The following is a 22613-nucleotide window of genomic DNA, read 5'->3' as shown; positions in this document are numbered from 1 at the left end:
GTTGTTCATGGCATCTAGAATGGCGAATCCTTTCCCGAAGGTTTAATTTACATTGCCCAGATCCGTCTCAGGAATCACTGTCTAGGACAGCTCTGGCCTTACAAATACATTTCATAAACAGTAAGACTGAAAGTAAAAACACTCCTGATTCCTGTGCTGCAGAGTGGGTGTTCACAGGCTCGAGAACAGCACGAGTCATGTTGTCCATCCCCATCAGAGCTCTTCGGTAGCCAGGTACGTTCTGAATGAGCAGTCCTATTTTGAAAGAAGTGCTTTTTTTCTGAGCCGTAGGTCTCAACCATGGGCTTAAACTATTCAGTAAACCATGTTGTAAACCGATGTCTTTGTGTACAGAATGGTCATTGAGCACTGGCTTCAACTTAAAGTCACCAGCTGCATTAGCTCCTAACAGAGACAGCCTGACCTTTGAAGCTTTGAAGCCAGGCGTTGACTTCTCTCTAGCTATGAAAGTCCTAAATGGCATCTTCCAAAAGAAAGCTGTTTTGGGGTGCCTGGGTGGCTCAGTTGGTTGGGCGACTGCCTTCGGCTCAGGTCATGATCCTGGAGTCCCGGGATCGAGTCCCGCATCGGGCTCCCTGCTGAGCAGGGAGTCTGCTTCTCCCTCTGACCCTCCTCCCTCTCATGCTCTCTGTCTCTCATTCTCTCTCTCGCAAATAAATAAATAAAATCTTAAAAAAAAAAAAAAGCTGTTTCATCTGCACTGAAAACCTATTGTTTAGTGTAGCTGCCTGCACTGATGATCGGAGCCAGATCTTCTGGGTAACTTGCTGCAGCTTCTCCATCAGCACTTGCTGCTTCACCTTGCACTTCGATGTTACGGAGACGGCTTCTCTCCTCAAACCTCGTGAGCCAACCTCTGCTAACTCCAGCTTTTCTTCTGCAGCTTCCCCACCTCTCTCAGCCTTCACAGGATTAAAGCTCTGGATTACGCTTTGACTTAAGGAAATGTGGCTGGCTCGGTCTTCTATCCAGACCACCTAAATTCTCTCCATATCGGCAATGAGGCTGTTTTGCTTTCTCACCATTCATGTGTTCACTAGGATGGCACTTTCAGGGTCCTTCAAGAACTTTTTCTTTGCATTCACAACTTGGCCCGTTTGGCACAAGTGCCCTAGTTGTCAGCCTTTCTTGGCTTTCTATGTGCCTTCCTCACTAAGCTTAGTCATTTTTAGCTTTTGATTTAAAATGAGACATGGCAACCTACTGAATGGGAGAAGATATCTGCCAATGACCTATCCAATAAACAGTTACTATCCAAAATTATAATAAAGAACTCAGTAACACAATAGAAAAAAAAAATCTGTTAAAAATGGGTGGAAGATCCGAATAGAGTTTTCCAATGAAGACCTTCAGATGGCCACCAGACACATGAAAAGATGCTCAACATCACTCATCAGGAAAATGCAAATCAACACCACAATGAGGTATCACCTCACACCTGTCAGAAGGGCTAGTATCAAAAAGATAACACATACGTGTAGGCAAGGACGTGGAGAAAAGGAGAAAAGGGAAGCCTTGTGCACTGCTGGGAACGCAAACTGGTGCAGCCACTGTGGGCAACAGTATGGAGGTTCCTTGAATATAAATGAATATAAATAGGCTCAAGAGAGAATCCCCTCAGCTCCTTACAATAATTCAAAAAATTGAATTCCCGTGCGATCCAGTAATTCCACTACTGGCTATTTACCCAAAGAAAATGAAAACGCTAATTCGAAAAGATAACATGCACCCTGACGTTTCTATCAGTATTATTTACAATAGCCAACACATGGAAGCAACACAGTTTCCATCAATAGACACATGGACATTTAAACACTCAGAAGCCACTATATGGTTATTAATTGGCCTGATTTTAATATTGTTGTGTCTCAGGGAATAGGGAGGCCCAAGGAGAGGGAGAGAGATGGGAAAATGGCTGGTAGGTAGATCACCATATTAAATACAGTAACAATGAAAAAGTCTAAAATTTCGTGAGAATTACTAAAATATGACACAGGCACAAAGTGAGCAAATGTTGTTGGAAAACAGTGCTTGAAGCAATGTTGCCACAAACCTATTTGTAAAAAACACAGCATCTGTGAAGCACAATAAAGCAAACTGCCGTAAAACTAGGTACACTGCAATCACATTAATGTCCTCTCCAAATTAAAACAGCAATTAATACCACTATCCAGTGGGAACCACTGTCAACATTTTGGTAAACACCCTCCCCATCATCTTACTATATTCTAGATGTGTATCTAAATATGCTTAAGTACATCTATAAATAGGCTTATACTCTATCCTATTTTATAACTGCTTTTTTACCGCTAAGCAATACTACCTAAAATCTTAATGCCAGTTGTTACTTCCTCCCTGTTCTCTGATGTAGTCCTGAGAAACTGGTCTAAAACAATTAGCATCTCACCTATTATGAATATAAAAGACTACAACTTTAGAAAAAATACAAGTTTACCTCACTTCATTTTTATAAGGGGAACAAAATCTGAAGTTGTGGGGTTTTTTTAAGATTTTATTTATATTCTTAAGTAATCACACCCAACACTGGGTCTAACTCATGACTCCGAGATCAAGAGTTGCAGCTCCTCACTGAGCTGGCCCCGTGCACCCCGAGGGTTGTTTTTCTTTAAAAGTCAAATCCTATTTTAACACAAATCCTCTTGTAATTCGTCTTGCTTCACTAAGATGGTATTAGCATCACTACAGTTTTGTGGAAGCACCTCTTCCCAGGGGAAAAATAGCCTTTGGACACCTGCACACTGCTGTGGAAGGATTAGTCATGTAAGGTAGTGACCATTCAGTCCTAGGTTGAAGAACCCACCTACACAACCCTTGGAATTTACTTCAGACGCTGTGTTCAGCTTGGATTTCTCCCCCATGAGCCCCGCCCTCAAACCGGCATGTGGGTGCACACGGAATCAGCATACGAGACCGCTCGCACTACTTCCAGTGACTGTTTATTGAGCGTCATGAATGCAAGTAACATACAAAATAAAGTGGATACAGTCTCGGCCAACTGGTGCATTTCAGTTAAAGTCTGAAAGGTTAACAAGTTCTATTAGCACTTTCCATAAATAGACTGATTTCTGAAAAACATTTTTAGTAACTATGTTTTTTAAAAATACATAGTGATCAGAAAGATAAACTAAACATTAATTAAGTGAATGCTATTTATGTGAGTTTATGGGTTCACCTCTCACTTTCCAGAAGGCTTTGGCCTATTTACTGTTAATTCACAGAACCTGGGATTCGATTCCATGTCTGAAGTTAACAACTGCCCGGAGTTAACTGGGAGGTAGAGTAATCATGAAAAAGGGAACGTGTCAATTCTGTGTATGAAAGGCGCCTTGCACATGGATTAATTACTTCATGAACCCAAAAAAGGACTCCTACTCAGGGTCAAAGGCTCAAGTATTATTGCCTCTTAAGAGAACGACACAGCTGAATGTCTGTCTCATCCCCCTCCAATCAAAATTAGTGAAATTACATTGCTGTCACAGACAGCAAAGACCATGGTGTGCTAATTTTAATAGTTTGAACCAGAAGGAAAAGAAAATCATACAAATATGTGGATTAAAGTGAAAAAGTGAATGATGTACAGATGCGCTGGATTCAACACCCACCAAGAATCTTGCTTTATTCTATGGAGGCAGGTCCCATAATAGATTCATTGCCCATCCCTATCCCCAAAAGTCAAAGTGAAGTGAAACTGCAAATTGTAGATGATTGATTTTTGTACATAAAGAAGTTACCTGTAAATAGAACAATCAACTGTTATGGCAGAAACAGTCTGAACTGTAAACATAAGAAAAACAAGCTCATGCCTCAACGAGAAACTGCCCTGAGTCTTGGTCTTTGGAAGATCAGATGGCTGCACTAGTTGGATGCATGTGAGTTTCCGTCTTCATGCCACACAGAGAGCATTCTAGGGGCCAGGTGTGTGCTCACCAACCTATGCAAGGGTCTGGGCAATCCCGCAGGTAAGTTTCATATTGACCTTTGGTAACATCCATCAAGGCTGTGAATACAGTCAGCTGAAAGAAAAGTTACTTTTATTTTAAGGATGTTTCCAATTCTTTTTTTTTTTTTTTAAAGATTTATTTCTTTATTTGAGAGAGCGAGAGAGAGTACATGAGAGGGGGGAGGGTTAGAGGGAGAAGCAGGCTCGCCAAGCAGGGAGCCCGATGCGGGACTCGATCCAGGGACTCCAGGATCATGACCTGAGCCGAAGGCAGTCGCTCAACCAACTGAGCCACCCAGGCGCCCCAGGATGTTTCCAATTCTAAGATGTCCTGACTTGTATTAATTTCGATACATGTCAAATTGCTTTATGAGGTTACTTAATAGATAAAATAATATATAAATTATATATAAATGACATTAAATATACAAAGTGGCAAACAGTACTAAGTTAATAACAATAATTATAGTTCACCATTTAGGAATATAAGTAAAAAAATGATAATTAAAACAACTAACTTCAATAGAACCATTATTCCAGGTCATGAATATAAATAGGCTCAGGAGAGAATCCCCTCAGCTCTTTACAATATCTTATTCCTGAGTAGTACACTGCTTCACTGCAATGCTTTAACACTCAACTCTTCTCAACAGTATAAACAGTAGTCATGCAAAGCCTAATAGCGTAGACTGTGGACTATAACCAGCTCAGCTGTGGCTGTCCTTACCCTTACCGCATTTCTGACACAATGGGGGGAACTATGCAACAAAGCATCTATAAACAGACTTCAGACTTTTTGAGTTTTGGGTGTTAGTTGTAGTGTACAGCATGAAACTTGACAGGGGAGATCAAAAGTAAAAAGCTACATTTAATTCAAATGTCATGGAAGTAAAATTGGAAACAGTACTTTGACCAATTTGGACATCAAACCACACTAACTGGTTTGTCTTTTCCCAGGAGTTACTGTTTTAGTCACATAAAAACATTTTTAAAAGTCATCCTTAAGTGGAACATGACTTGGGGTCCTAGCTCTGACTAATCCAAGATAACAGGGAAAGATAAAAACAGGACCAAATTATTTCCCTAAAAGTATATATATTTAAAAAAATACCTTGTTGAGGACAGGTTTTGTTGACAGGACATCATATATGGTCGCAAATGAGATATTCTAAAACATAAAAATAATTTAGTTCTTTAAGTTAAATGCAGATGTCAGCAGCCTTATCCATACAAATGGGTCATTAGAAACAAAGACATTCTTAGTCAACCTCCCTCAATCCCCCTAAAAGAATTTCCTTTGCAGTCACTGTCAGAGAGTTAATGGTATTAATATATCACTTTTTCTCTCTCTTCTTGCCCTCTTAATTCTTGCCTGTTTGTCATTCAGCTTCACAGAGTGGTATCCAGCATTAGAGTCAAAAAGGCAAGTACAATACAATTTTGATCTTTCAATTCAAAACAAAACAAAAACTCAGTAGAGATTGTCCAGAGATACTCACCAGGTAGTTTATAAATTCTTCAAAGACCAAAGAAAAATGCCACAACTAAGATACTCTTTAAAGGTCACCATTTCTTTCTACATATGACATTGTGAATGTACCTTCTGGGTTGTCTGGTTTAGACACATCTTTGCAGGTGTTCTGCGATCATCAAGAAAGAAAGGGCTTTTCCAACGGTCATAATTTGTTTGTACCACATACCATCTGTCCTGCTTGGGGTTGAGTCTAGATACAAAAGGAGAAATTCTGCTTAGGCTTCCTGCCTTAAACCTGTAAATATGTCAGTCTAGGCTTTAGTTTCTACTTATTTTGTGTGAACAAGTGTACTTACTCATATACATCCAAAGACTGTTTTCTATCTCGTGTGATCACACAACCCTCCCCAGTCTTGTTGCCTCCCAGGATAAAGTATGCTGGGGCCAATATCTTGGTTTTGGTCAATATATTCTTGGCTTCTTCATAACTACATAGAAACATTAAAAAAAAAGTAAACATTTTTAGGTGACTTGGAATGAAAAATTTTTAGTTGTGGAAACCAAGGGAACACAAGTATCTGAGAAACATGTTTTTAAAAAAGGATGGTGAGCAATGGCTCAGGGAGGAACAATCCCCAACACCATGGGTGAAACACTGAGATCTGAAATAGTCCCTCTAAATCTAAAGGACAAACCAAAGGGCCTCAAGACATCATCTTCCACCCTAGTCGTCTAAGCCTTTTACTCAACAATTGATCAAGAAGAAATAATATTAATTACGGTTTCTAGGACTTAGGGAATAGAAAGTAACCTTGAAAATTAGGGCTATTAGAAATTAAAGTGGATTTTCAGAAAGGCCACTAAATCTTACTCTCTCGAACTCATTAAAAACAGGAATGATACCTATTTATTCTAGGTCACTTGGACGTAGTGCTATTACAAGATTCTGCACCAGCAGAGAATATAACTTCTAGGTTAACAGGTATTAACAGTTTAAATGATTTTGTACAAATTTTCTTCTGTGTATGGGTAGGATTTTTGTACATCAAGAAAAACTAATAGGTACCCTTCATACTGGCACTATCCCCAGCACTTTTTAAATAAATCAGTTTATTTCTTTGATTTAAACAGACACACACACACACACACAACATGAATTCCATATGAATGTCAAAGGTTAACCTGAGAAACTCTGAAATAATTCTTCAGTGGAAGATTAGCTAGGAAATATTTTTCTATTTTAATATGAGTAATTTAAAATAGACCACAATACACTAAAAGGATCGTACACCATAATCAAATGGTATTTATCCCAGGGGTACAAGAATGGATCAACATCCACAAATCAATGTAATACACCACATTAACAAAATGAAGAATAAAAAGCATATGATCATCACAGTAGATTCAGAAAAAGCGTTTGATGGAATTCAACATCCTTTCATGATAAAATCTCTCAACAAAGTGGGTATAGAGGGAACATGTCTTAACGTAATAAAGGCCACATCTGAGAAGCCCACGACTAACATCATAGTCAATGAGTGGTAAAAAGCTGAAAGCTTTTCCTCTAGTATTAGGAACAAAACAAAGATGTCTACTCTCACCATTTTTATTCAATATAAGTACTGGCAGCCCTAGCCAGAGCAATTAGGCAAGAAAAAGAAATAGAAGGCATCAAAATCAGAAAGGAAGAAGTAAAACTGTCACTATTAGCACATGATATGATACTCTATGTAGAAAACCCTAAAGACTCTACTAAAAAACTGTGAGAATAAATGAATGCAGTAAAGTTTCAGGATACAAAATCAATATACAAAATTCAGTTGCATTTCTACACACTAATAATGAAATACCAGAAAGAGAAATTAAGGACACAATCCCATTTACAACTGCTTCAGAAAGAATAAAATACTTAGGAATAAATTTAACCAAGGAGGTGAAAGACTTATACACTGAAAACTATAAGACATTGGTAAGAGAAATGGAAGAAGACACAAATAAATGTGTTCATGGACTGGAAGAATTAATATTGTCAAAATGTCCATATGACCCAAAGCAATCTACAGATTCAATGCAAATTCCAACAGCATTTTTCACAGAAACAGAACAAACAATCCTAAAATTTGAATGGAACCACAAAAGATCCCAAATAGCCGAAGCACTCTTGAGAAAGAAGAACAAAGCTGGAGGCATTACACTTCCTAATTTCAAACTATATTACAAAATGATAGTAATCAAGACAGTATGATATTGGCATAAAAACAGACACACAGATCAGACAGCCCAGAAACAAACCCATTTATATATGGTTAGCCAATTTACAACAACAGAGCCAAGAAGATACAATTGGGAAAGGGCAGTAACATGCAAAAGAATGAAACTAACCCACTATCTTACACCATACACAAAACTCAAAAAAACAACAAAACAAAAAACTCAACTCAAAATGAATTAAAGATTTGAACATAAGACCTGAAGCCATAAAACTCCTACAAGAAAATATAAGGTATAAAGTCCTTGACATTAGTCTTGGTGATGAGTTTTTGGATTTGACACCAAAAGCAAAGGCAACAACAACAAAAAAACTAAAAAGCTTCTGCACAGCAAGAAAACCATCAACAAAATGAAAAGACAACCCAGTGAAAGGAAGAAAGCATATGTAAATCATATATCTGATAAAGAGTTAATATACAAAATATATAAAGAACTAGTTCTTTTATGATTCCTGGACCCAACTCTAACATAGGAGTGGGGTGGAGGAGGGGGCTTCCCACATCCAACCCTGCAGGTGTCCAAGAACTGAACTCAATTCTGACACTATCTACCCTGAGATAGCACTGGAATCCACAGGTCAAGGATTCAGACTTACAAGATTGCATCCCATCCCCCACTTCAGAGGCCAGTCCTAAGCCCCATTATGCCAGTTGTAAGCATTACCTGTGCTTCTAGCTGACTGGTTGAGGCTGTAGGCTCCAACAAGCTCCTCTTTAGCTTCAGTGAATTTCCCAAAGTGGCTCATAGTACTCAAGGAAACATGTTGACCAGTTTATTAAAGAATATGATAAAGGATACGAAGCATTGGCCATATAAAGAGATGCATAGGGCAAGGTATGTGAGAAGTACATGGAGCTTCCATGTGCTCAGAGCACGCCACTCTCCCCAGATTTCTATGTGTTCAGCTACCCAGCTCTTCAAACTCTTTCCTTTTTGGGTTTTATGGAAGCTTCATTACATCAGCATGACTGATTAAATAATCGGCCTCATTACTATAACAAAAGACACCTTTATCATTCTCAACACTTAGGAAATTATAAGGCTTTTGGGAGTTGTGAGCCAGAAATGGAAACAAAGACCAAATATATATTTCTTGTAAAAAAAAAAAATCATCATATCACACTCAGAAAACTCAGTAGCAAAAAAAAAAAAAATCTGATTTAAAAACGGGTAGAGGACCTGACTAGGCATTTTTCCCAAGATGATATACAGATGGCCAACAAGTATATGAAAATGTGCCCAGCATCACTAATCACCAGGGGAATGCAAATCAAAACCACAATGAGTTATCACCTCATACCTGCTGGAATAGCTGTTATCAAAAAGACAAGAAATAACAAGTGTTGGTGAGGATGTGGAGAAAGGGAACACTTGTACACTGTTGGTGGGAATGTAAACTGGTGCAGCCTTTGTGGAAAACAGTATGGAGGTTCCTCAAAAAATAAAAAAGGTACCATATGATCCAGCAATTCTACTGGTAATATATCCAAAGGAAACAAAAACACTGATTTTAAAAGATACCTGCAGCCCCATGTTGATTGCAGCCTTAGTAACAACAGCCAAGATATGGAAATAACCCAAGTGACCACTGATAGATGAATGGATAAAGAAGATGTGATATATGATAAAGGAGTATTACTGGAATATTACTCAGCTGTAAAAAAAAGAAGGAAATTCTTGCCATTTGTGACCACATGGATGGACCGACCATAAGGGCATTATGCTCAGTGAGAGAAGTCAGACAGAGAAAGACAAATACCTTATGATATCACTTACATGCAGAATCTAAACTTATAAATACAGAGAACAGACTGGTGGTTGCTAGAGGTGGGGAATGGGGGGTGGGAGAAACGGGTGAAGGGGATCAATACGTACAGACTTCCAGTTCTAAAATAAGTAATTCCTGGAAACATGTATGGTGTGGTGACAACAGTTAACAATACTATATTGTATATTTGACAGTTGCTAAGAGAGTAAATCTTAAAAGTTCTCAACACAAAGTAAACAGTTTCTGTAACTATATGTGGTGATGGATGTTAGCTAGACTTACTGTGGTGATCATTTCATAATATATACAATCCCAAAACATTTTGTTGTACACCTGAAACTAAGATAATGTTTTATATCTCTTGTATCTCCAACAAAAAATAATTTAAAAATGAATAAATATTAAATTTGATAATAAAGCAATTGAACAGATTACCTTGTGCTATTTTCCAGAACTGATCTAGTGATAAACCCTATCCACATAGCATCTTTCTTTCCCCAAATCCATTCTATGACACCTGGAAGAAATCAAACACAGTGTCACAGGCCTGCAGTTAGGTTAGACTATGAACCAGAAGACACAGTCTGGCCTTCCTCTTAAAACATCTATGAAATTCCCATTTAAGAGAACTCTACTCACCCATATAACCGCCATTTATACTGAAACGTTCATTTAACGTAAGACTAAGCAGTCCCTGAAAACAAGACAAAGCAATGAGGTCAGAAACTTCAACCATCCTGTTTAAGGCCCTCTCGTATTTATGCTGGGTTGCGAATCCTGGGATGGGGGCGGGGGATGCAAAGCTGAGTCAAAACTATACTATCATGTTCTATTAACAGCTTTTAGAAGTTGAAATATCTTCATGTGTAGTGTGTGAAATGAGCAGGTGGAATGTTACTGGCCACACTTTTCTGAGAAGGAAAATGAAATGCAGAGAATAAATGCCTAACTTGTCTGAGTGGCAGATTAAAGACCAGATGCCACATTTATCTCCACATCCAGCCCTCCACATTCAGCCACATGCTTTTTCCTCAGAAGAGGTTCAGAAACAAACCTTCGTCCCTTTTCTACTCTTCTCTACCACGTGAGCTCTCACACTTATGATGGTAACAAGAAGTGCAAAGGGGTGAACTGGGGCTTCATATTCTTTTTTAGGTCCTTAGACCCCACCTTTCACAGGCAATAAAATCAGGACACAGAGCTACCTGTAAAATTATGTAACAGTAGATTCCTTACTGGTTTGAATCCTGTTAACATGCCCACATAGCCAGCAAAGCTTGAAGCCTTGAAGACAGTTTTATTGTTTCTTTGGAAGTCCAAATTCACTGTCAAAGGTTTGAGTTGCTCAGTTATGACCCAGGTATTATTGTTTATATTCCACCTACAAAAGACAAATTTCAGTGACATTTAAAAACAATGATGATAATAATGATGAATATATAATGATCATGGCCAGGCATTATATCAGGTGCTTCATCTCCCTAATTCATTAATGATCAAGCCTCACAAGAACTTTGCGACATGAGTGGTTTTACCCTCCATTTTCCATATGATAAAACTAGAGGCTCAGAGAAGCTAAATAACCCAATACAATACAGCCTACTAAATAACAAACCCCAGATTCAAATGTAGGTCTCTAATTACAAAGCCCTGTTATATTTTTTCAGGAATGTTAAGAAGATGTAAAATAGAATTCTGTTCTTCCTTTCTAAGAAATAAGCCTGACATGCATCTGGGGCCTTCAATCATGCTCCAGATTTCTGTTTACTAGGTTCAACTCAGTTACAGACTCCCAAATAGTGTGCCCATCTTGTCTCAAAACTATCTAGTATCTTCACTTCTGGTCATATATTGGGCATGATTTGGGATTTACTTTTCATCAATGTAATACAACATACTCTTCCTAAGGATTGATACTCATGGTGTTCTTTACTTACCCAAGAAACACTCCAAAATCCATGTTTCGCCCATGTAGTAGATGACCTAATTTAAAGTAAGGAGACACATGAGGCAGCAGTTATGACAGCATAATGGATTCTAACTCAAAGCTGGACACTTAATTCTGGTTTATTGATATCCACAACTGTTCAATCCAATGGTAAGAATTAAGCAGCACCCTAATATCATAAGCCTTAATAAGATCAAACTGTTGTGCCTGTCACATTGGCCAGATCCCCTCCCAATTATCTGAGAGCACAGGGTTCCAGGTAAAATTACAATACAAGAAAAGGATCAGTGGTCCTTCTTTGGTCCACTGACAGTTACCTGGACATAGCTATCTTAGCCTCACCTAATGTGACTTGCCAACACACTTCCCTCCAGGAATTGTTACCTACAGCTGAACACTTCAAGGGTCAGGTACAGGCAGACTTTCTACTGAGAGGAGAGGTCTAAATTAACAGTAAATCAGGGCACATCATCCTGTGCCTTGCATTCTGGGGACCTGCCAGAAAAAAACATGGGAAAGTGAGGCTGGTCTACACAGGATCCCTTGGCTGGGAAATGATGGGACAAGATTTGTTATGGGCTTCAAGGAAAGGCTAGGATCACTATGCATATAAAGATAATCAGGTACCCCTGTGAGTACTTACACTAAATCATGAAGAACAGTATAAGGTAGACTAGCTGAAAGGGTAAGAATGTTTATAGTCCTGAAACACTTCTTCCAAGTTTTTTTGCATCCCTGAATTAAACTTCAACAGCCATTACGGCGGTCTCAAAATAAGGATAGTTTTAAATTCACTTTTAAAAAATTTGCTAAGATCTTTAAACTATATGCTACATATACAGAATTTGAAGAGTAAGCCTGGATATTACAAGTTCTAATTCTATTTATTTAGATTTTTCTTTTACTTTGTACTTTACACTGCCCACCCTCCCTCAGCACACATTTACCTTCTTTGTCTTCTGTTATTATTGAAGTACAAATGGTAAAAAATTCATAGAACACATTGAATGAAATAATCTCTCCTATGAGAAAAGACAGGACATTTCTTGGTCAATATACAGAACTAGGACATTGTTAGAAAATTCTTTAAGAAAAGGTTTAACAATCATCACGTGTGAGTTTTTGCTGTGGTATACGTGTCTGCAGACCAGTGTGAGCACACCTGCAGAGCTGGTCAGGTAGAAGTAGCTCACCAACCTGTAGTCTACACACACAAAACCAGCCCCCAAAGGGTCAGCCGTTTGGGCAAGCTGAACACCCAGGCACATTGGAATTGTACTGTAACCTGATGTCCAAACTGTTCATCAATATGCTTCATTTTAATTTGGCTTGGGGGTGCTAACATATGACAACTTTTTTTTTTTAAAGATTTATTTGAGAGAGGGGGAAGAGTGCATGTGCATGTGAGTGGGGGGAGAGGTATAGGGAGAGAATTTCAAGCAGCCTCCCAGATGAGCACGGAGCCTCCGGCAGGGCTTGATCCCACAACCCATGAGATCGCCACCTGAGCTGACCCATGAGATCATGACCTGAACCGAAATCACTGAGTGACCTTAACTGAGCCACCCAGGTGCCCCTAAAATATGGTAACAATACATCTGGCTCTTTGTTATATACTGAACATGTATTTTGCTCACATTTTTAGAGGTGACAATATTTCTAAGGTGAGAAAGGAGATCCAGGAACTATTAATAAAATTAGTGGAGGGCGCCTGGGTGGCTCAGTCGGTTAAGCGTCTGCCTTCGGCTCAGGTCATGATCCCAGGGTCCTGGGATCGAGCCCCGCATCGGGCTCCCTGCTCGGCGGGGGAGTCTGCTCCTCCCTCTCCCACTCCCCCTACTTGTGTTCCTGCTCTCGCTATCGCTCTGTCAAATAAATAAATAAAATCTTAAAAAAAAAAAAAATTAGTGCAGAGCTACCAAGAAAATCCATTTTAAAACATTTTAATTTTTGAATATTTTTCTAAAACTGTATAATAATATAAAGCATTTAATTAACAGGCATACATCATGGGAATAAAAGGCACAGCATATAGGGAATCCAGCCAGAGGTATTTTAATAGTGTTCTACCCCTGTGGTGAGCATAGTACAATGTACAGTGATGTGCTGAAACAGCATGGTGTGTACCCGAAACTATCTAACTCTGTGTATCAACCCTATGCAAACACAATAATTTATTTAAATTAAATAATTAAAGATATACAGTACACTTTATCACATTCATGTTAACATGTTAAGCTTAACATTTTTTTTCCCATCCTAATCTAATGTGTATTTTACTTCCATTTTGGTAAGATTCTGCTCTTACTTTATTACAAATCATGTGTTAATCTTTTTAATCCACTTTTCTCTCGAGATATTTATATGTGGTTTTTATTTGCTAGGGTTCTTTACATAATAAAGGAATTAAAGACTTGTTTTTCATATAGGCTGCAAGAATATACTTATAGTACACTGACCATCTTTTTACATCATTTTTTTAAGATGTTATTTATTTGAGAAAGAGAGAGAGAGAGCATGAGTGGGACAAGGAGAAGAGAGAGAGGGATAAGCAGACTCTCCGCTGAGTGGGGACCCCAACACGGAGCTTGATCCTAGGACCCTGAGATCATGACCCCAGCCAAAGTCAGATGCTTAACTGACTGAGTCACCTAGGTGCCCCTACATCTTTTTAAAGAAGTAAAAAACGATAAAAAAACCTAGCCTCCTCTGTTGATAAATAATATTGATTTTCAGAAATTCTGAATTCTCTCTCTTGTTAAATAAAACAAGGTACTACTGGCTACTTAAAATAACAACTCTATCACTTTGGTAGCTCAAAAATAAAACTGGGGTGGCAGGAAAAGTCTTTTTCATTAAATTAAATTGGAATTCATTAAAATTAAGAATTTCTGCTCACCAAAAGACACCAGTAAGGGAGTAAAAATGCAAGCCACAGACTTGAAGCCACAGAGAAGATAATCTGACAAAAGACTTGTAGCCAGAATATATAAAGAATTCCTTAAAACCATCTACACTACCCTAAAGCAATCTACACATTCAATGCAATCTCCATCAAAATACCAACAGCATTTTTAACAGAACTAGAACAATCTTAAAATTTGTATAGAACCACAAAAACCCCGAATAGCCAAAGCAATCTTGCAAAAGAAAAGCAAAGCTGGAGGCATCACAATTCCAGACTTCAAGTTATATTACAAAGCTGTAGTGATCAAGACAGAAAGAGAGTAAAAAATGAAACAAGACAAAACCAGAGAGGGAGACAAACCACAAGAGACTCTTAATCACAGGAAACAAACTGAGGGTTGCTGGAGGGTAGGGGGTATGGGGTAACTGGGTGATGGACACTGGGGAGGGCACGTGATGTCATGAGCACTGGGTATTATATAAGACTGATGAATCACAGACCTGTACCCCTGAAACAAGTAATACATTATATGTTAATTATTGAATTTAAATAAAAAAACAGTACAGTACTGGAACAAAAACAGACACATAGATCAATGGAACAGAATAGAAAGCCCACAATTATATGGTCGATTAATCTTCGACAAAGCAGGAAAGAGTATCCAGTGGGAACAAGACAGTCTCTTCAACAAATGGTGTTGGGAAAACTGGACAGCAACATACAAAAGAATAAAACTGGACCACTTCCTTACATCATACACAAAAATAAATTCAAAATGGATTAAAGATCTAAACATGAGACATGAAACCATAAAAACCCTAGAAGAGAGCACAGGCAGTAATTTCTGACATTGGCCAAAGCAACATTTTTCTACATATGTCTCCTGAGACAAGGGAAATAAAAGCAAAAATAAACTACTGGGACTTCATCAAGATAAAAAGCTCCTGCACAGCAAAGGAAACAATCAACAAAACTAAAAGGCAACCTACAGAAAGGGAGAAGGTATCTGCAAATGACATATCTGATAAAGGGTTAGTATCCAGAATATATAAAGAACTTATATAACACCCAAAAAACAATCCAATTACAAAATGGGCAGAAGACATAAACAGACATTTCTCCAAAGAAGATACACAGATGGCCAGCAGACACATGAAAAGAGGCTATCATCACTTACCATCAGGGAAATGCAAATCAAAACTACAGTGAGATATCACCTCACACCTCTCAGAATGGCTAAAATCAACAACACAAGAAACAGCAGGTGTTAGTGAGGATGTAGAGAAAAAGTGCACGTTGATGGGAATGCAAACTAGTCCAGCCACTGTGGAAAACAGTATGGAGGTTCCTCAAAAAATTAAAAAGAACTACCCTACAATCTAGCAATCACACTACTGGGCATTTAGCCGAAGAATACAAAAACACTGAATCAAAGGGATACATGCACCCCTATGTTTATAGCAATGTTATTTACAATAACCAAATTATGGAAGAAGCTGAAGTGTCCACTGAATGATGAATGGATAAAGAAGATATGTGGTGTGTGTGTGTGTGTGTGTGTGTGTGTGTGTGTGTATGTACATATACAATGGAACATTACTCAGCCCTAAAAAGAATGAAATCTTGCCATTTGAAACAACACGGATGGAGCTAGAGAGTATAATGCTAAGTGAAATAAGCCAATCAGAGAAAGACAAATACCATATGATTTCACTCATATGTGAACTTAAGAAACAAAACAAATGAGCAAAGGGGAGAACAGAGAGGGGACATATCAAAAAACAGACTCTTAAACTAAAGAGAACAAACTGATGGTTACCAGAGAGGAGACAGGTGGATCAAGGAGGGATGAACTTGTTGGGATGAACATCAGGTGATGTATGGAATTGCTGAATCACTATATCATATATTTGAAACTAATATAACACTATGTTAACTAACTGGAATTAAAATAAAAACTTGAAAAAAAAGAATGTTTTAAAACCAATAAAAAATGGGCAAAAAACTGTAACAAACATTTCACCTTTAGAAGGAAGGAAGGAGAGAGACTATCTTTTTTAACCATTTTTTTAAAGAAGCAAAAACAACTGAAACATTAACCAGTGAAAGGAAAGGTCAATAGTTGTACAATCTTATAGTCATCAGGAAAAAGCAAATGACACAATAATGGGAGTCTACACACTCAACCAAATGGCTCAAATGAAAAATACTGATGCTACCAGGTAGAGAAGTATTAAGCAGAGGAAAATAAAACTCTTGTACTATGCTGATTGTCAGTGGACAAAATTCCTTTGGAAAACTGTTTGACAGAATCTACAAGGCTAAAACACAGTTACCCCATAACCCGGTATATATCCAACAGAAATGAGTGCACATGTCCATCAAAGACAGATACAAGAATATTCATAACTGCTTTATTCTTATATCCGAAGTCTAGAAACCACCCAAACATCCTATTCATACAGTAGCATACTACCTCTAGATAAGTACTCGAGATAGATCGATTGATTTTGGTACTCTAGATAAGTACAAGAAACCTGACACAACAGTTCACACCATGTACAGGAGGTTCAAGAAGGCAGAACTCATGTATGGTGAAGTCAGAATAAGCGGTTAACTTGGGGATGCGGTACCATCCGTGAGATGGTGTGATGGAGCATTCTGGATTGCTGGAATTTTCTGTGTCTTGATCTGAGTTGTGATTACATGAATTCATGCATTTTAAAAACTCTACTGAGCTGTATACTTAAGATCTATGCACTTAACTGTATGTAAGATCATACCTCAATAGAAAAATTTTAAAGTGCTTTATTAAATCTTATAAAAGCTGCAAAGTGAACTTTACCTAACGGTATCTCAGTAGCAGCTGCAATCCCCTTCATTTCTTCCTCAAAAGGACCAGGAAAGTTGCCAAGTAGGCCAGGCTGGAAAACAAATAAATTATGAATCATTTGACCTAAAGCGTTACTTTGAGATTTGGTTCTTTTACATAGAATATGTTCTAGATGCCCCTTCCATGGTAAGTGATAAAAGTCATGGATAAAGCACTGTTACATTCTGTATTTCTAAGAGACTCTATCTAGTACTCAATATTGGGCCCCCCATTCCTTAACTCTTGCTTTTATTCCCTTAAACTCAACTGTTCTCAGGTATTATGCCAAGACCTATCTATGACTGTTTTTTCCTGCCTTATATTTCACCCTGTTCTCCAAAAAAAGAGGGAACTGGAAAAGATACTTTACTGTATTTATTAAAAAAAAAAAAATCCATGTTTAAGTGGACCTTCCCAGTTTAAACCTGTGCTGTTCAAGGGTCCACTGTATGTCTAAGGGGAAGGACATGCCATGCTGCCAGACGAAATATATATGTGCCCACTGTTCTGTAAATAGTCTATACTTAAAAAAAAAAAATTAAGGGGCAGTTAATTGCCAAAATTTGCCATGCTATTTTGTGTCCTGTTATTCATACATTACCAAACCCCAGAATTTTAAGTCCCTCTAAAGTTTTGATAGTGGTCTAGAATAAATGCAGACTTGTCCGAAAGCTCTTTAGAAGAAGTTGTCAAATTATGCCTTTAAATAAATACCAAAGCCTTTTCTGAACTCTGTGTCTATATGTGGATGTGTGTATGTTTAAAATTTATTGTGGGAAATGATATTTCTTACCAACTTTTGATCCACTATCTGCATAATTTTTCCACTTGGCACAAATGCATTTACTAGATCCTTCAGGGAATTCACTATAATCCTTAGCTGAAAAATAAATAAATTGTTTAACAAGAGACATAAAAAATGTTGACATTTAAGATTAATATTGGTAAAATGAAAACAGACACAGACCTTTTGATTTATCCATACATAGTTAAATAGTGCTATTTGGAAATATTTTCATCTAATATATACACACAATACATCTTTAACAGGCCATTTTATTAATTAATTAGAAAAAGGCAGATGATAGAAAGAAACAAAGGCAAAGGTGAGTAAAAAGACCAGGAAGCTACAGAAAAATGGCATCATTTCTTCTATTATTGTTAACAGGAGAAAAATATCAAAATCATATCCTTAAAATACTTGGTGTGTAATTTCATGAAATGCTCTTTTAAAAATGCAGTTATATTCAGTAATGTCAGAAACAGAAGATTTAACAATCAGCATACCGCTGGTGCCTTGTCAGCCATCAATTCATGCCATCTTTTGTAGGGCGGTAAGTCAAGATTTATGGTGTACCATGGAACTGGACCCCTATAGCTGTAATGAGAGGTGTAGCATCATGAAATGTAAAAAGCAATTTTTTGATGGGAGTTAGGCAGTTACATCGAGATGGCTATGTTAGAGGCATATGCTTAACAGTAACACAGAAGTTGGTACTCAAACCAAGGTTTGCAGAAGAGCTCATTGTCCCAGCTAGTGTTTCTGCCCTATGTTGTATACACAATTACACATAATTTCAGAAATCTTAGAATAGAGTTATACATTCTGGAAGGGCAAGGTGAATTGGTGATAAATGAAAGAATTTTGGCTCATGAGCCTCATGTCATCTGAATCTCATTGCTAGAAAATATCTGCCTTTTTTGCCCTCCTAAATCTCTGCAGAGATTTAGTCCAGGCTCTGGGCACCTCTCTCTGATTGGTTTCCCAGTCTCAGAATTCCCTCTTAGACAGTCACACTACGGCCAAATCAGTCTTAGCATTGGCTTTAGTACGGTCGCCTTTCAAGCATCCAGAAGTGGAAGCATGTATTAGCTTCCCACGATTGGTTTCAAGAACCTTCTCTACTCACTCAGCCATGAGACTCTTCCTGCCATGCTCTCTCTCTCCGTATTCTGTAGTCAGTGCAAACCCAAGCACTGTTCCAATCATACGCATTCCCCAATTTCCTACCCTTCAACTGACAAACAGCAGTTTCTGCTATGAGGATATAGCAACGTCCACTCCTTTATCATTGGAGCTGGGCCCTATTTCTGGTGGATGAACACTACCACTGTTCTCTGTAGTTACAGAAACATTATCTTCTGGCTCTTGTTACTAAGCCTCTAAGGGTGTGCTATTCGGTGATTTATCAGTTTAGAACTAATAGTAAATTAGTAAAACTATTACTGTTTTATATTTATATAAATATATAAATTTATATATTTATAAGTAACATATATTTAAAAATATATAAAAATACATAAATATTTAAAATATAAAAATATATATATTTATATATGTTATTATTAGTAAAACTAATAATAAAAATAACCAGCATTTGCTCCATTATTTCTCTGCTCCAGAGAAACATAAGGTGCATGCTGGTGTGAGTTACAGGAGCTGATATCTATATTAAAGACTAGGATACTTAATTCCTAGAAAAAAAGCTTAACATAAAACAACTTAATTCAGGGGTGCCTGGGTGGCTCAGTTGGTTAGGCGTCTGCCTTCGGCTCAGGTCATGATCCTGGGGTCCTGGGATCGAGCCCCACATTGGGCTCCCTGCTTGGCGGGGAGCCTGCTTTTCCCTCTCCTCCCCACTTCTGCTCTCTCTCTCTCGCTCTGTCTCTCAAATAAATAAAATCTTTAAACAAAAAACAAATTAATTCAGTTTCTGACTGATCATAACGTCACATGCGAAATTCGGTTCCACAATTCCAAAAAAAAAAAAAAAATTCTGGTTCATCCCATTACACGGCCTCCCCTCCCTGCCCGCGCACACTCAGATTTCCATGTCTAGGATCAGTGGTAAGGCAGTGGCCCATTGGAGCTCTGCACATCAGTGGCACTGCCCTAAGACAGGTTTTCTGAACTCCAATCAGCTGCTCTTCCCCTTAGAATATCCAACAAAACCCAAACCTATATCCACCCTAATCTCCTGATTCGTCTTCAGTCCAGAGCCTTGGGTAGGCTCAAGGATTCCAAAGAAGAAATGGAGAGGAAATAAACTCAGTAGAGCAGAGGATTAGATTACGTGGGCATGGGGAGACCCCAAAATCTCTCTATAATAACACCTCCACTAATCACAATCCTTTGAAAGAACTGTGAAGCTGATGAACAAAATCATTTTAATAACCAACGCTTAGCCATGATCCCACATTTTACTTCTCACTAAACATTTTTCTAAAATGTCTCCATATTTAACATCTGCACCTCAATTTCCTCGAGAAATAAATAGTATCTACCTTAGGAGGGCAGTGACGATTACATGAAATACACAGAAAATACTCCGCAGTATCGGTACTCAATCAATAGTCATTACTACAGAATATTTTCCCACGTCACTGCAAACAATAAACATCATTACATTATGTTTACGACTTAGCATCTGCTGTGCTCAGCTCATCACAGTCACTATTAAGAGCTGACTGAACCCACCGGGCTCCACAGGTGGCTCTAAAACTAGTCCCAGTGACACAACACATGCACACGCAGACAGAGGCTGAGCGCCAGGGAGCAGCAGAAAATAAGTGCTAATGGGATCTGGAGGGATTCAGGGGTGCTCCAGCTGTCAGTCCCTTGATCTCCAGCCCTGATGTGACCCGTCAGGCTGGAGAAACAGGCGTTTGTTTCTCTCCTCCCTCACAGATGCTTGTGCCTACCTCCAGAACCCAGGCACTCGATCAAAAATAATGTACAGGGGGATTCTGCTGTCATTCAAAGGTGTATGAATACCACGCCCCCCTCTCACATCCCAAGACACAGTTACAGTTCAGAGGAAAGGATCAGAGCAGAATGGAAGATTTTTATGCAGAGAACAGGCTAGGGAGGCAGGAAGGAATCCAGGAGAAATACCAGGACAAAGTATTTACAATATAGATAGATATATATGAGAAAAATTGTTTATCTGTACATGTGGGTTTTGTACACCTGTCTTTGTACACTTGTATCACATACATACACTCAGCAGCCTGGAACCAGTTAAAAGCCCAAGCAGGGAAGGTTTGCAGGGTTACCAATTCATAGACACACACAAGGTGAACATGCAAGGGAGTAGGAAAAAAAAAAGCCTTAAATATGGAAGGTATTCATTACGTGTTAAATGAATTGGGGCAGTGAGACCAGTCAAGAGATGCATGTAATCAATAAGGCACTGAAAACCAAGATGTAGCCAGTGTTTACACAAAGGAAGACCTCCAGAGAACAAGCCATTAGAGAGAGGGCTGGAATGCACACTGGCTTTAGAATAACATAGAAACTGATTACTTCTAACTTACTTCCTGTCAAATATTTGCCTTTTTCCACAGAAAAGTGAGTAAATTGAAAGAATTTCGTGTATTACAGTTGCACTGTATCTGGGGCAGAGGCTATTTAGAATACATAATTTAGGCAAGTGCAGTACAATATATATATAACTGGAATGCTACAAAAATCGAGAATGTCATCTTGATATTGCTGGTTTCTGAAAATTAATAAAAGAAAATGTCATTTAGACTGGAGTTGGGGGCAGACAGGGTAGCTCTCATGCCCAACTGCAGACCCAACAGGAAGAAAGCTGCCTTTCTTTTTTTCTTTTTTCTTTTTCTTTTCTTTTTTTAAATTTTATTATGTTATGTTAGTCACCATACAATACATCATTAGTTTTTGTTTTTTTTTTTTTAAGATTTTATTTATTTTTTTTGACAAAGAGAGACATAGCGAGAGCAGGAACACAAGCAGGGGGAGTGGGAGAGGGAGAAGCAGGCTTCCTGCCGAGCAGGGAGCCCGATGCAGGGCTCGATCCCAGAACCCTGGGATCATGACCTGAGCCGAAGGCAGACGCTTAACGACTGAGCCACCCAGGCGCCCACATCATTAGTTTTTGATGTGGTGATGCACGATCCATTGTCAAGTTGATACGACCCTGAACTACTACTTCACTATCCCAGCAGAGGAAGAAAGGTTGCCCTGGCAACAGCCAGGCCAATGAGAAGCTCTTCCAACTCCCAGTTTACTCCAGTGGACTTATTTTAACAGCCTTCTCAACTTCCTTTTCCTCTAGAAAAGAGTGCTCCTCTCCCTTGTTCTACAGACTTGCCTATGGTTTTGCCCTAGCTTGCTTATCCCTCACTATAATTCTCTGCTAATTCCTGAATAAACCCGTATTTGCTGGTAAAATAACTGGCAGATTTATTTTTTAAGGTTAACAGTACTTGGTGATCAGAAGTAGAATCCAGAGAAAACCCCCAACAACTCCAAGGCTGGTGAGAAAACAGGTGTCTATTAACCACAGAGCCAACTGGGCTCCCTGCTTTCCTGACAATCCTGGCGCTGGAGGGTAAGTGTTCCCTGGGATTCAAGCTCTTCT

At 38.5% G+C, this 22613-nt stretch overlaps 1 protein-coding gene across 3 annotated transcripts in view; it reads right to left on the bottom strand.

Moving 5' to 3' along the window:
* Positions 1-2961: 2961 nt before the first annotated feature.
* Positions 2962-22613, bottom strand: part of ASAH1 (N-acylsphingosine amidohydrolase 1) — a 46296-nt gene continuing 26644 nt past the window's right edge. The window contains exons 1-13 of one of the 3 annotated variants that reach the window (XM_081807997.1): positions 20512-20610; positions 18514-18604; positions 18020-18106; positions 17200-17278; positions 12394-12468; positions 11436-11481; positions 10735-10879; positions 10138-10192; positions 9934-10015; positions 5813-5944; positions 5583-5706; positions 5094-5150; positions 2962-4055 (exon numbers count right to left, since the gene is read on the bottom strand). In XM_081807997.1, the coding sequence (XP_081664123.1) occupies positions 3966-4055; positions 5094-5150; positions 5583-5706; positions 5813-5944; positions 9934-10015; positions 10138-10192; positions 10735-10879; positions 11436-11481; positions 12394-12468; positions 17200-17278; positions 18020-18106; positions 18514-18534 (993 nt within the window). In that variant the 5' untranslated portion in view covers positions 18535-18604; positions 20512-20610 and the 3' untranslated portion in view covers positions 2962-3965. Of the gene's footprint in view, positions 4056-5093; positions 5151-5582; positions 5707-5812; positions 5945-9933; positions 10016-10137; positions 10193-10734; positions 10880-11435; positions 11482-12393; positions 12469-17199; positions 17279-18019; positions 18107-18513; positions 18605-20511; positions 20611-22613 lie in introns of those variants that run through there. The other 2 variants (XM_006727606.3, XM_081807995.1) reach the window with 2 other exon arrangements.

This window comes from Leptonychotes weddellii, chromosome 2 (assembly GCF_054177405.1).
Source record: "Leptonychotes weddellii isolate Sample4059 chromosome 2, ASM5417740v2, whole genome shotgun sequence".
NCBI lineage: Eukaryota > Metazoa > Chordata > Mammalia > Carnivora > Phocidae > Leptonychotes > Leptonychotes weddellii.
The sequence above is the reverse complement of the archived record's forward strand: the minus strand, read 5'-3'. Positions and strand labels throughout refer to the sequence as shown.